The 14,782-nt window shown below is 49.9% G+C and overlaps 1 protein-coding gene across 8 annotated transcripts in view; it reads left to right on the top strand.

The window, feature by feature from the left end:
• Positions 1 to 14,782, top strand: part of ARHGEF2 (Rho/Rac guanine nucleotide exchange factor 2) — a 186,277-nt gene that overhangs the window by 60,668 nt on the left and 110,827 nt on the right. For all 8 annotated transcript variants that reach the window (XM_077326856.1, XM_077326866.1, XM_077326894.1 and 5 more), the window contains 2 exons: positions 5,727 to 5,766; positions 12,192 to 12,324. In XM_077326856.1, coding sequence (XP_077182971.1) covers positions 5,727 to 5,766; positions 12,192 to 12,324 — 173 coding nt within the window. The remainder of the gene's footprint in view (positions 1 to 5,726; positions 5,767 to 12,191; positions 12,325 to 14,782) is intronic.

The raw sequence follows: 14,782 nt of genomic DNA, 5'->3' as shown, positions 1-14,782 counted from the left end.
GGCTGCCACTAGGCGGTCTCGGAGCGGGGCGGTCGCCGGGTCGGGCTCCCATTCCTCCCTGGCCCGCCGCCTAGTGACGACCCCCCGTCCCAGCTGCTCCTCGCCAAACACGGACCTGGTGCAGGGAGCGTACCCCTCCCCATAATGCGGCAGACGGGAGAGGGCGTCCGCGAGGAAATTCTCTTTGCCGGGGATGTGACCAAGCTTGAAATTGTACCGCGAAAAGAACTCCGCCCACCTCATCTGCTTGGCGTTCAGGGATCGCGGTTGCCGGAGCGCCTCCAGATTCTTGTGATCTGTCCAGACCTCGAACGGCTCCTCTGTTTCCTCCAGCCAATGCCGCCATTCGGTGAGGGCGAACTTAATCGCAAACGCCTCCTTCTCCCAGGTAGACCAGTTCCGCTCCGTTTCGGCGAATTTTCGTGAGAGGTAGGCCGCCGGCCTCAGCTGTCCCGCCTTGTCTCGCTGCAGGAGAACCGCCCCGGCTGCTGCGTCGCTGGCGTCGACTTGTACCACCATCGGCTGGGTTGGGTCGACGTGCAGTAGCGTGGGCTCAGACGCGAAAGCTTGCTTGAGGGCCAGGAACGCTGCCTCCGATTTCTCATTCCAGCCGAGCGCTGCGCTGGGCCGCGTGGCGCGAGGACCTCTCCCCTTGGTACCTAGCAAGTCCGTGAGGGGAGCCACTACGGAGGAGTATCTGGGGATGAAGCCTCTAAAAAAGTTAGCAAACCCCAGGAAGCTTTGTAGCTGTTTCCGGGTGCGGGGCCTTTCCCAGGCCAGCACCGCCTGCACCTTCTCGGGGTCCATAGCTATGCCCTGGGCTGAGATGCGGTAGCCCAAATAGTCCAGGGAGGGACGGTGGAATTCGCACTTAGCCAGCTTCACGTATAGGTGGTTTGCCAGCAGGCGCTTTAACACCTCCCTCACCAGGGTCACGTGCTCTTGGGGATCTTGGCTGTAGATCAGGACGTCATCCAAATAAACCACCACCCCCTGAAACAGAAGGTCCTGCAACACCTCATTAATTAGACTCATGAAAACCCCAGGTGCCCCGCTTAAGCCGAACGGCATCACTTTAAATTCGAATTGTCCCAATTGACAGTTAAACGCTGTTTTCCACTCATCCCCCTCCCGGATGCGTACCCGGTAGTACGCCTCCCTTAGGTCCAGTTTAGTGAACAGAGTCCCTTTGCCCAGCCGGGCCAGCAAATCCGGGATCAGCGGGAGGGGGTAAGCGTTCCCCGCTGCGATGGCGTTGAGGCCCCGGTAGTCCTGGCACAGCCGTCGGGACCCATCCTTTTTCCGGACGAACAAGACTGGAGCTCCCATGGGACTGGAAGCGGGCCGGATGAAACTTCGGGCCAGATTTTTATCCAAAAACTCCCGGAGGTCCTTGAGCTCACCCTCACTCATCTTGTAGATGCGCCCTTTGGGTAGTACCGCCCCCTCTGGGATGTTGATAGCGCAGTCCGTGCGGCGGTGTGGGGGTAGCTCGTCCGCTTCCCGCTCGCTGAAAACGGCTGCGAGGTCTCGGTACTCTGGCGGGACCTCGGGCTCTGGTTTCTCCTGCTGCGCCGCCGCCGCTCCCCTGGGACGCGCCGCCGTCCTCTTGTGGCTGGAATTCTCGTGGGGGACCCGATGCCGTGCACCCACCGTCAAGTCGAACTTCAGGGTCCCCGCCCGCCAGTCCACCACGGGGTTGTGTTCCTTCAGCCAATCCAGGCCCAACACCGCCCGATATCCCGCTACGGGGACCTGGATCAGCCACCGCAGCTCTTGGTGGTCCCCTATGTGGATGGCGATAGGACCCACCTCTTCCCCGAAAGGTCCCCCCTGAATCGGGCTGCCGTCCATCTGGACGAAAACCAGGGGAACCTTCCGAATGCGCTTCGGTAGCCCCAAAGCCCGGGCTATCTGGGGGTGGACCATGCTGTGGTCGCATCCAGAGTCCAAAAGAGCCTCCCCCACCCAACTTAGTCCGTTCTCCGGGTTCCGGAGCTCTAAAATTACCACGTTCGGAGGTCGCGCCTCATGCTGCAGGGGTTTTCCCTCGCACCGCGGGACCTGCTGCCCGGCGCCGTCTACAGCAGGTCCTGGCCGTTTCCCGTCGCCTGGGCGCTTCCCGGTTCGTTGCGGAGGTCCTCCGCCCGGCGTGCCTGCTGGGGGCGTGTCGCACCTCCCCCCTGGGAGAGCCCGCGGTCCTCCCCCCCTTGCCGTTGGCACGCTGCTGCGAAATGTCCTGACCCCCCGCATTTCAGGCACAGACCTTCCCGGCGTCTCCTTTCCCGCTCGGGGTTCGGGGGTCGTTTGGGGCGAGAGTTGTCGGGGCCCGGTCTCGGCGCCTCGGCTGACCCGCCTTTGGCCTCCCGGGGGGGTGCGGCGGCCCAACCCAGGCTGGCTTCCAGCTTGGCGACCACAAAACACCACCCCTCCAGTGTAGACAGATCTTCTTCCGTCCCCTTGATCACGGCCCATTCCCTGAGCTTCGGGTTAAGGCCCTCCCGGAAGTACTCGATTTGGGTCTCCTCGTTCCAGGAGAACACCTTGCCTGCTTCCCTCCGGAAAATGTCTATATAGTCCATAACCCCCCTAGTACCCTGTCGAAGTCCCTTGATCCGACTCTTTGCCTTGTCCTCAGCCTGGGGGTCCTGGAATCGTCGGCGGAGCGCGACCACGAAGTCCTGCAGGTCCCGAGTTGCCGGGTCGCCGCGCTCGGCCAACCCTAGGTACCACTGACCCGCCTTGCCCTGGAGACACGATGCCACCCCCCAGACCAAGTCCTCGGAGTCCTCATACCGGTCTCCATACCTCCGGGCATGCGTCAGCGCGTGGAGGAGGAACTGCGGGAGGTCGTCCGGCGTCCCGTCGAAACGCGCCTTAAGCTCTGGGGGGGAACGTTTTGGAGAGTAGTCCGACCCCCTCCGGATCCGGGATTCTCGGCGTCCGCCGTCTCGTCCTGCTCCGCTCCACCGGCTACCAACTTGCCCAACGACGCCGTGCCGCTCCCTGCCTTGCACGTCGCTCCTGCGTTGGTCCGGCTCTCGCCGCCCCGTCGGCTCACCCGCTCCCCCGAGATCCTCTGCTATCTCGCCTCTCCGCTGGCCGTCTCGCCTACTCGGGACTGAAAACTGCTCCGGGTCGGGGTCCGGGGCCCGCTCACCAGTACCGGGCTCGTCCTCGTCGCTGGAGACGTCCTCACTCGACGCGATCCCCTCCGCCGTTGTATTACCAGTCCCCCCGGGCCCGGCCCGAGCTTGCTCACGGGCTTCAGCTGCCTGCAAGCGCCTGGCCAAGTCCGCCATGGCCCGCCGCAGGTCCTCTAGGGATTCCTCAGGTCCTACCGGGCGAAGCGCCTGCCTCAGCTGGGTGTCCCAGGTTGGGGCCAACCCCCCAGACCTCGGCGCGCTCCCCGCCGTGCTTGGGAAGCCCATGGCCCGGCGCCTCCCCTTGGCCGCCGCTGCCGAGGGTCTCGGGGTCCCGGACAGCTGCTCCTGGCCCCCCGATTTTCGGAGGAAATCTCCCGGGGACATTAAACTCATGTTCCCGGGGTTCGTGGGGGTCGAGACCGCCCCGTTGCTTGAAAACGCCATCTCTGGATCCGTCCCGATAAGCGCTCGGATGCGATGCCGACCCTGGAGTTCGGTGGGAAGCTCTTACGATGTCGGGAACCCGCTTGCTAACTGAAAAACAGGGTGCCCCTTTGAAGAAAACGTCACGCCAGGCCTGGTGAACGATACAACAGGAACAAGCTTTATTTCAGCAACGTGGAGTCCGCTGGTATGGAGTAAGAGCTTCCACCGAACTCCAGGTGGAAGCTCCCTTTTATACAAAACCCACCTCCTTAGGCTGTATTGCCCCACCCAGTACTTGCGGAGGGAACATGCTGATACAATCATGACTCATGCACATATGCGAGGTTTTCTGGGGTTCCTGATGGCCCATTTTCCTGGAACAAAGGGCCATCTCCGGGCCCTTGTCAAAAGGTGGAGGGGGACATTGAGGTTCTTTAGCGGCCATTGCCACCTCAACGATCGGGTGGGGCGCCCAGCTGCCGGCTTGCCTATGATCACCATGCCCTACCTCCGTGATCGCGGGCGCCTCTGATGGCGGGGTTCGGTCCCGTTCCCAAGCCACCAAGGACCGAACCACGACAATTATGCACTTGGCTAGTTAGTTTGAGTTCCAGGCAAGGGTTAAGATCACTGGTCTTTCTAGTGTGTTGGCAGCTGCTAATGGTTCGCATATGCATTTTTGGAATCTTTTAAAAGTGCTATCCACAGACAAGGGAAATATAGAGAAAGAAAAACAGTGTCCATCTGATCCTGCTGGACACTACAAATTAGTTTCTGCCTGCTATTCAAGATACAGATTTTTACCTCTTCATAGACATATATCATTAAGATCCAGGGCTGGCCCAAGAACTTTTTTGTGTCACTACCCTTCCTACTGCATTGTGAGGAAGCTGGCCTCACTCAGGCCACCATCACTTGAAGGCCCTGCCTGCTTCCTGGGTGCATCAGCATGATGGTACCTGGGACAACTGCTAACTGCTCAACCACTGCTCCTAGAGGTTGTCATGAGGAAAGGCCCTAGTTGCCTTCTGCCTGAATGCCTTTAGTGTGGATGCAGCGGTGTCTGAGGCTACTGCAGGCCGTTGTTGATCCCACAATCCTGCAGGATGGCTGATGTAGCATCCCTCCATCTCACGCATTGTCTAGTCCCCTGGGCAATTACCCAAGTACACCCAGTGGGTGGGCCAGCTGTGCTGTGGGTCACTGCAGAAGCATGAACTCATAAAACTACCTTACACTGAATAAGACAACGGTTTACCTTGTTCATGCGAACCAGTGTGGTATAGTGGTTAAGTGCAGCAGACTCCGCAGTCTGTCACCTGCAGCCAGCTGGGTGACCTTGGGCCACTCACAGTTGTCTCAGACCTCTCTCAGCCCCTCACAAAGTGCCTGTTGTGGGGAGGGGAAGGGATGACGATTTTAAGCTGCTTTGAGACTCCTTAATGTAGATAAAAAGTGAGGTATAAAACCCAACTCTTATTTTTCAGTACTGTCGTCTGCTCCCTCCCACACCTGCCATTGATGCAAAAGTATTTTTTTAGATTACTACGTTCAAGGGAAAGGGAGAGCGTGTGAGAGTAAGGATCTTCCAGGCTTATAGCAACAAAAAATATTTTTTTACTCTTTAATATGGTGCTGTCCTGCTAGGTGGCCAACCCACACCTGCAAGTTTTTCATTTCTGTTGAAGCACGTTGGAGCTCTCATGCCCAATGGCAGTTTACAAATGAAACTGCGTTCACGTTTGTGTTCTTGGCATGTGAGTAAGGCTATTACAAAGATCATTGCCAGAGGCATGCCTCCTGCTCTAGAGACATATTCTGCTGGAAGGATATTCGTTGCCTGCTGTACATTATATTAGTTTACACTGCAATATGCTGTTTTGCATTGAACTGACATGAAGCAGCAGGTGTAAGTAAATAGAAGAGAAATTCAGGTCTGCTTCAGGTAAATAGGGACACTTCGGACAGATGGTTGATTAGGTTATAAAAAGGCCAGGTAGGTGGAATTATCTAGCTTTTGTGAAGGTCATTTGGAAAAAAATTAGTTACTCCTAAAGTAGTCTTTTAGGAAAACAGGCCACCACCGAGAATTTTCATTTGTTTTTGTTTGGCTCTTTTTGCTCATTCTAACTTTCTGTCCTCTTTCCTTGTCAGAAGTCTCCCTTTATATCGATGCAGTGAGCCTGGCCAATGGGTAAGTAGCGATTCTTACATTTAGTTTGCTTGCAAAGGGCTTTCATTTGGGCCAGTCTACAATTAAATCATTGCCCTGGGAGTGAGTTTGGATACAGCTGCACTTGTAAAATCTCCTTTACATCTTCCCAGCAGTGTTATTTGACCTTTCCACAATGGGGGGAGGGGGGGTGTCAGCAGAAACCCCTGCTATTAATTAACTCTAAGGCTAATCCTCCCCAATTCTATTGTCCTTGGTGAATACCAGATCCCAAGAATCTCTTCCATCTCCCTCCCCCCCTCTGAGCATGACTGATAATTCTTTTTAAGAAAGGCAGAGGCAGGGTGAAGACGATATGGAGGTTATTTTAATCCTTCCCTCTTTTAAGGAAAATAGTCAGTGTTATGGAGAGAGAAGGGTAGTTTATCGCTGGCCGGAACATATATCACCAGGAGCTCCTTCAGCTTTTGCTGGCTAACTGGAGCTGCTAATCTAAGGGAATAGTTGTTTCCCTAACATAGTCATGTACAATATATAGCTGGTGCAGTTAAAGTTGGCCTACGGGCTTACCACACAGAAGGCATATTTTAGTCCAGACTCTCTGCCCTTTGTCTGCTCCATGTGGTAATCTGCCATCCAAGGTGGAGTATCTTGTGAGATGCTCCCAGATGGAATTTGCCAAAATACCCCTTTCCTCCCTCATGCCCAGGGAATTTGTCTACTCTGTTTGTCAGCTCTTCACTTCCTGAGGTCCCCAGGAAGATATATTCCAGCCTCCCCTAATACAAATCTCGGTCACATTCTATATATTAAATTCCAGCCACGGTGTAATTTGAGCAGTTTGTTGTGTGTAGCTGGGAGAGCCACTTGAATTCATAAAGCTTTGATGGCCTGTTGTTTGACAAGGTGATTTCTGTTTGCCCATTCTGTTTTCTTCCTTCATTGTTTCTCATGAAGTTGGGGGGTTTTTTTAGTTAAGAAATATCTTTTGGTGCACATGCATTCTCAATTTGGATCTTGCTGCTCCTCGGCCTGCCTGCACACATACTCTGTTCAACCTTACTGGGCTATTATGAGGTCAAAAGGCTGCATAATAACCAGAACCATGGACTAACCTGGGAAATAAATGAAAACATAGTTATGATAAAACTATTTCAAAAGCATAATCTTCTGTTTTAATTGGAAAAGGGCTTGTTAGCAAGGACATCCTATAAACCCAAGGATTCCCAGCACCCTTCTCTTTCTGCCTCTCTTCTAGGGGTTCAAGTTACAGTCTCTCTCTCCCCGCCTTTCCATTTATTCGGCAATGTCTCTGTTCTTCCCCATCAGTGCCCTGCCAGTTTTGATTTCCGTCTTCATTACATAGTTTGAGTGGTGGCGAGGGAATTGCTGCTATTTCATAGAATCATAGAATCATAGAGTTGGAAGGCCATCTAGTCCAACCCCCTGCTCAACGCAGGATCAGCCCAAACATCCTAAAGCATCCAAGAAAAGTGTGTATCCAACCTTTGCTTGAAGACTGCCAGTGAGGGGGAGCTCATGTTGTTGTTGTTATGTGCGAAGTCGTGTCCGACCCATTGCGACCCCATGGACAATGATCCTCCAGGCCTTCCTGTCCTCTACCATTCCCCGGAGTCCATTTAAGTTTGCACCTACTGCTTCAGTGACTCCATCCAGCCACCTCATTCTCTGTCGTCCCCTTCTTCTTTTGCCCTCGATCACTCCCAGCATTAGGCTCTTCTCTAGGGAGTCCTTCCTTCTCATGAGGTGGCCAAAGTATTTGAGCTTCATCTTCAGGATCTGGCCTTCTAAAGAGCAGTCAGGGTTGATCTCCTCTAGGACTGACCGGTTTGTTCGCCTTGCAGTCCAAGGGACTCGCAAGAGTCTTCTCCAGCACCAGAGTTCAAAAGCCTCAATTTGTTGACGCTCGGCCTTCCTTATGGTCCAACTTTCGCAGCCATACATTGCAACTGGGAATACCATAGCCTTGACTAAACGCACTTTTGTTGGCAGGGTGATGTCTCTGCTTTTTAGGATGCTGTCTAGATTTGCCATAGCTTTCCTCCCCAGGAGCAAGCGTCTTTTAATTTCTTTGCTGCAGTCCCCATCTGCAGTGATCTTGGAGCCCAGGAAAATAAAATCTGTCACTACCTCAATTTCTTCCCCATCTATTTGCCATGAATTGAGAGGGCCGGATGCCATGATCTTTGTTTTCTTGATGTTGAGTTTCAAGCCAACTTTTGCACTCTCCTCCTTCACCTGCATCAACAGGCTCTTTAGTTCCTCTTCACTTTCTGCCATTAGAGTGGTATCATCTGCATATCTAAGGTTGTTGATATTTCTCCCTGCAATCTTGATCCCAATTTGTGACTCCTCTAATCCCGCATTTCTCATGATGTGCTCTGCATACAGGTTAAATAGGCAAGGCGACAGTATACAGCCTTGCCGAACTCCTTTCTCAATTTTGAACCAGTCAGTGATTCCATGTTCAGTTCTCACTGTTGCTTCTTGACCTGCATATAAATTTCTCAAGAGACAAATAAGATGCTCTGGTATTCCCATCTCTTTAAGAACTTGCCACAATTTGTTGTGCTCCACACAATCAAAGGCTTTAGCATAGTCAATGAAGCAGAAGTAGACGTTCTTCTGGTACTCCCTAGCTTTCTCCATGATCCAGCGTATGTTGGCAATTTGATCTCTAGTTCCTCTGCCTCTTCGAAATCCTGCCTGTACTTCTGGAAGTTCTCGGTCCACATATTGCTGGAGCCTAGCTTGTAGGATTTTGAGCATAACTTTGCTAGCATGAGAAATTAGTGCAATGGTGCGGTAGTTTGAACATTCTTTGGCATTGCCCTTCTTTGGGATTGGAATGTAAACTGACCTTTTCCAATCCTGTGGCCACTGTTGAGTTTTCCAAATTTGCTGGCATATTGAGTGTAGCACTTTTACTGCATCGTCTTTTAAAATTTTGAATAGTTCAACTGGAATGCTGTCACCACCACTAGCTTTATTGTTGCTCAGACTTCCTAAGGCCCATTTGACTTCACATTCCAGGATGTCTGGCTCCAGGTCAGTAACTACCCCACTGTGGTCATCAGGGATGTTAAGCTCGCTCTTGTATAGTTGTTCTGTATAATTTTGCCACCTTTGTTTAATCTCTTCTGCTTCTGTGAGGTCCCTACCATTTTGGTCCCTTATCATACCCAACTTTGCATGAAACGTTCTCTTCATATCTCCAATTTTCTTGAAAAGATCTCTGGTCCTGCCCATTCTATTGTTTTCTTCTATTTGTTTGCACTGTTCATTTAAGAAGGCATTCTTATCTCTTCTAGCTTTTCTCTGGAATTCTGCATTCAATTGGGTGTATCTTTCTCTTTCTCCCTTGCCTTTCACTTCCCTTCTCTCCTTAGCTATTTGTAAAGCTTCCTCAGACAGCCATTTTGATTTCTTGCATTTCTTTTTCTTTGGGATGGTTTTAGTTGCTACCTCTTGTACAATGTTGCGAACCTCAGTCCATAGTTCTTCAGGCACTCTGTCTATCAGATCTAATTCCTTAAATCTATTTGTCACCTCTACTGTGTATTCGTCGGGGATATGATTTAGTTCATACCTGAGTGGCCTAGTGCTTTTCCCTACTTTCTTCAATTTAAGCCTAAATTTTGCAACAAGAAGCTCATGATCTGAACCACAATCAGCTCCTGGTCTTGTTTTTATTGACTGGATAGAACTTTTCCATCTTTGGCTGCAGAGCACATAGTCAATCTGATTTCTGTGTTGACCGTCTGGTGATGTCCATGTGTAGAGTCGTCTCTTGGGTTGTTGGAAAAGAGTGTTTGCTATGACCATTGTATTCTCTTGACAAAATTCTACCAGCCTGTGCCCTGCTTCATTTTGTACTCCAAGGCCAAACTTGCCTGTTATCCCCGTTATCTTTTGGCTTCCTACTTTAGCATTCCAATCCCCCATGATGATAAGCACATCATTTTTTGGCGTTGCTTCTAGAAGGTGTTGTAGGGCTTCATAGAACTGATCAACTTCATCCTCTTCAGCAGCAGTGGTTGGGGCATAGACCTGCATCACTGTGATGTTGAATGGTTTGCCTTGGATTCGAACTGAGATCATTCTGTCATTTTGGGGATTGTATCCCAAGACTGCTTTTCCTACTCTCTTATTGATTATGAAGGCTACTCCATTTCTTCTGTGAGATTCTTGTCCACAGTAGTATACCTGATGGTCATCTGAATTAAATTCACCCATTCCTGTCCATTTTAGTTCACTGATTCCTAAAATGTCGATGTTCAGTCTTGTCATTTCTTGTTTGACCACGTCCAGCTTACCTTGATTCATGGATCTGACGTTCCAGGTTCCTATGGAATAAAAATCTTTACAGCATCGGACTGTCTTTTCACCACCAGTTACTTCCACAACTGAGCGTCCTTTCGGCTTTGGCCCAGTCGCTTCATTCATTCTGGCGCTACTCGTACTAGCCGTCTGCTCATCCCCAGTAGCATATTGGACACCTTCCGACCTGAGGGGCTCATCTTCCAGCGTCATATCGTTATACCTATTGGAACTGTCCATAGAGTTTTCATGGCAAAGATACTGGAGTGGTTTGCCATTTCCTTCTCCAGTGGATCACCTTTTGTCAGAGCTCTCAGCTATGACCTGTCCGTCTTGGGTGGCCCTGCACGGTATAGCTCATAGCTTCACTGAACTACGCAAGCCCCCTTGCCACAACAAGGCAGCGATCCTTGAAGGGGGGGGGGAGCTCATAATGTTTCATAATGTTACTTCTTTGGGAAGTCTGCCTTACTATATTTTTTGTAAAGGCTGGTCTTTTCCCTCTTACTAGTTGCTTGCAGCCTTTCAGTACACCATGACTAAGGGACTAAGGACAGTTTTACTGCAGTTTGGGGCATGTATAGGCATTCCTTTAAGGGATATAATTGGTTGGTAGACCCTTTGGCTGTGGAAGTCAGAAGAGGCTTGTGGTACTGGATTTTCCCTCCTCCCTTCTTTCCATGGCAGTACTCTGCAACACCACAAAAGACATTGGTGTGGGTTGTGAGATCCCTGTGATCAAAGAGCGACTGTGTCTGAGCAGGTGGAGCTGCAGTGAGGGCAGGGAATCTGCAAAACTGCCCTTGCAGTCCTTTGGCAACAGTGGAAAACTTACTCAGTTGTAACTGTGCTTCTGCCTGCGGGACAGAGAGTGGTCATAGGTGAAGGTGACTGATTTTTCATTTCAGTGCATCTCCCTATGCCCAGTGTTTGTTTGTTTGTTGTCCACTGAGATTCTGTGGACTCTCCACCCCTGTGCCTTTTTGGAGGTCACAGAGGGTGGCCATGAGAAAGGACAGGCAGGTGAAAAAGGCCATCCCTGCCAGTCCCTTCTGTTCATGTAACCATTCAATTGATCCACCGCAGTAAAAAAAATAGTATGTGATTCACCTGCTTTGATGACAGCCAATCTGCATAAACTGAGAAATACAAAAGATCAAAAATTTAGAAGGAAAAAAGGCTCTTGCAGTATAGCTGTGCTGATTTACAATTGAGAAATACAAATGCAATGTTTATTATGATTATTTTAATATAATTGTAAATAGATTGACAAACATGCATCCATATGTATTCTCAATGCCCGCTGATATTTATTTCTTTAAAAGTTTTCACAAGTTGTGCTGACTTCATATGCCTCTGCAATTGGATGACTTTTTGTAACTAGAGGATTTTACCCGTATCACTGTGAATTGATGCTTGGTGAAATATTTACACAGAATGGGAATTTACCTGGGCCTAGTCTGCACACAATAGATAATGCACTTTCAATGCACTTTAGAAGTAGATTTTCATGTTCTACACAGGAAAATCCAGCTGCCAAAGCATATTGAAAGTGCATTATCCTATGTGTGCAGACTAGGCCCTGGAAACCTGTCACGTGGATATTTAAGTATATAATACTCATTGATGCCTTAGTATTTAGTATTGATATATATTAGTAATAAGAGGTGGTGTAACAGTGTTTACACATTGTGAGTCAGATGAAATATTCTAATTGACATCAGGATGGGAGCAGAGAGGGCTCTGTGTGGTAGGGAGAGAGGGCCTACGGAGTGAGGAAAGGGCTGAAGCCCTGAAACCCTTTCCACATCCCAACTGACTTGCATCTCTTTTCCGCCCTGTCCCCCTCCATTGCTAGCTGCTTTTGCAGCTTAAGCAAACAGAGATGCTTCTATGCTTCATTTCCCCAGCTGGGAACAGGAGCAGCCACTCTCTGAGGTCACCAGGGGCCGCCAAGGGAATCAGCCCCTCCCTATTTCCTGGCCTAGTAACAATAACAACAAAAAAGGGGATTGTTTGGCTTTGGTTGGTTTCTGTGCATGCGGACCACGCTTGCTTTTCTAGCACCAGTCTTTCTCACTCTTGTGTTCCCTCCATGCTTTCAGCTTTATCACCGGGAGCTGCGGGCAGCTGGACACCACCACGGGGGAAGCTGAGGACAAGGTGCACCCGCAAAGGGAGGGGACCACCCTGGGGAGGACCCTTAGCTTCTTGAAAAAGATGACTGGGAAGTCAAAGGTAGGACCTTGGAGTTTCTCATATTGTGCTGTACCCTTCAGATGAACGTCTTTATCTAAAGAACACACTCGTTTATTCATTCTTCACCATGGATTCAAAGGCACTGATTTGTGCATGACATCCGAGCCCCCTAATTAATGTTCTGAGGTCTACAGCTGTGGCAATTGTTTTCTTTCCTCAGACCCTTATAAGTTTCAAACACTGAACTACAATCAGTTTTTTTCTCTCACACATATTTCTTTCTTTCCTGTAAACTATCCATCTCCTTCGTTTTAGCAACTCTCCCACCATTTTTGTAACTGTTGATTGCACACAGTTATTTCCTTCTTACACCGTTTTCTAACATGAGTTTTTGGGCTCTTTGCTCATTAGCAACCTGTAATCTTGCGGAGGGGACACATATTTCAAAAGCTGTTACAAAAGCATCCAAGGGGTTTCCAGATATACCATCTCAGTATATTTCTGGTCCTCCCACCTTGAGTTTTGGCCAGTGGGCCTGCAAATTGAGAGCTGGTGCCTAATTCCCAGGACCCCTGGTTCAAGCTCTGGAGTGTTGGATACGAAACAGGAAATTATTCTGAGATGTGTCCGATGTGTGATGATGATGATGTTATCTGTTCAGTCGTGTCCGACCCTCGGTGATTCTATAGGAAAGTTTTCTCCATTCGTCTCTGTCAATGACCGCTTCTTTCAGTTGGTTCATGGTCATCCCTGTATCGGCTTTGATCGTGTCGAGCCAGCAGATCCTTTGGCGACTACGTTTCCTTTTGCTGCTGACCATGGCGAGCATTAATGATTTTTCTAGAGAGTCTGATTGCATGATGTGTCCAAAGTAAGTGAGCTTTAGCCGTAATATCTTCCCTTCTAATGACATAGTTAGTTTGCTCCTCTCTAAAACTATCTTGTTGGTAACTTTGGCTGTCCATGGTCTCCGCAGCGTTCGTCTCCAACACCATAACTTGTGACAGTTGTGACAGTTGTGTGACAGTTGTGGGCAAAATGCAGTATAACAATCAGTGTCACTAAATTGAAAAATACCTATGTGGCTGCGCTGCTTGACTGGTGTAAGTGAATTTGAAGTATCATGACAAAAGATGCTGTTTGGTTTGGTGACATAAATACATTAAGGAAAGGTGGGCAGAAATCCAGCTAATTTACAGAGAATTGTCCATTGTCGTTTAGCAGTGAAACAACAAAGCTGGGAAGCTTGCTGTTTGACAGTTGGTGTAGTGTAGTGGCTTGGAGATGGAGCTGTAGGCAGATGTCTCAGCCTCAACCCTTTGTTTGCAATGTGGGGGTACTAATAACGGTCTACCTCCCAGGGCTGTTGTATGCATTACAATAAGATGTTCTGTATGAAGCGCTTCAGAACTACTATACAGATGCTAAGTATTACTGTCTTGCTTTGATTCTGGGCCTTTTAAAAATTATCTTTGCTTTGTTGTTGTTATTAATTAGCCACCCCTTCCTGGCAACAGGCTCTGGGTGGCTAAGTTCAGTAGAAACATATGTGAAAAATAGTAGAAACATATGTCCTTTTCCTTATAAGATCTAGGTAAACAGAGTATATGACACATTGGCACTCTAAAACTGTCTGGAGGGGAGGGGCAACATATGGAAGATGATGTCACTCCATCTATGTTATGTTTACCTAGCTATTACAAGGGGGAGGAGGAGTAACGAGACAGGGAGAGCCCAGCACTGTGTGCATCATTTATTTTGTTTGATTTCCCCCCCTATGTTATCAGCAAACTATCTCATGGCAGGTTACATAGATAAAAAGATAGAACCCCACATAGAAATTAAAAAGCAGTCTCAACCCCCCTTCCCATTATACTACACAGGAGTGTGTGTGTGTGGGGGGGGAAACACGAACTGATGACATCCCAACCCTAAACTCCAGTCCAGCTGGGCCAGAGGGCACAAAAAGTTGTTAAAAAGTGTGGCGAAGAGGACCGCCTCTTGTGGTATTCCGCATGGGAGCTGAAGGGGGCACGATAACTCTTCCCCCACTGCAATCCTCATTGTCTGGTTCTGTAGGAAGGAGAGCAGCCACTAAAGGGCTGTCTCACATATCTCAGTCACAGTGAGGTGGTGGGCTAAGAGCTCAAGGTTGACCATGTCAAACATCCCGAGAATAGTCGAAACACTCCTATCCAGCTGGCATCCATCAAGGTGACCAGCACTCTCTCCACCCTGTGGCCAGAACAGAAACCCAACTGCCGTGGGTTGAGTGCTGAAGTTTCCTCCAAGATTGCCAGGAGTTGGTCCACAGCATCTGGAGCAGTGGTCCCCAACCTTTCTGAGGTTGGGGACCGGCAGGGCATTGGGGCGCGGCCCACGGCTCGCGCGCGGGCCATGCCCGCGCATCGGGCCGCACCCGCAGGCCCCGCCCCCGCATCTGGCCGCGCCCGCAAGCCGCGCCCACATGGGCGCGGCCCGGCCCTGATTCCTTCTC

Source organism: Paroedura picta, chromosome 1 (assembly GCF_049243985.1).
Source record: "Paroedura picta isolate Pp20150507F chromosome 1, Ppicta_v3.0, whole genome shotgun sequence".
NCBI lineage: Eukaryota > Metazoa > Chordata > Lepidosauria > Squamata > Gekkonidae > Paroedura > Paroedura picta.
This window is presented reverse-complemented; position numbering and strand designations above follow the sequence as displayed.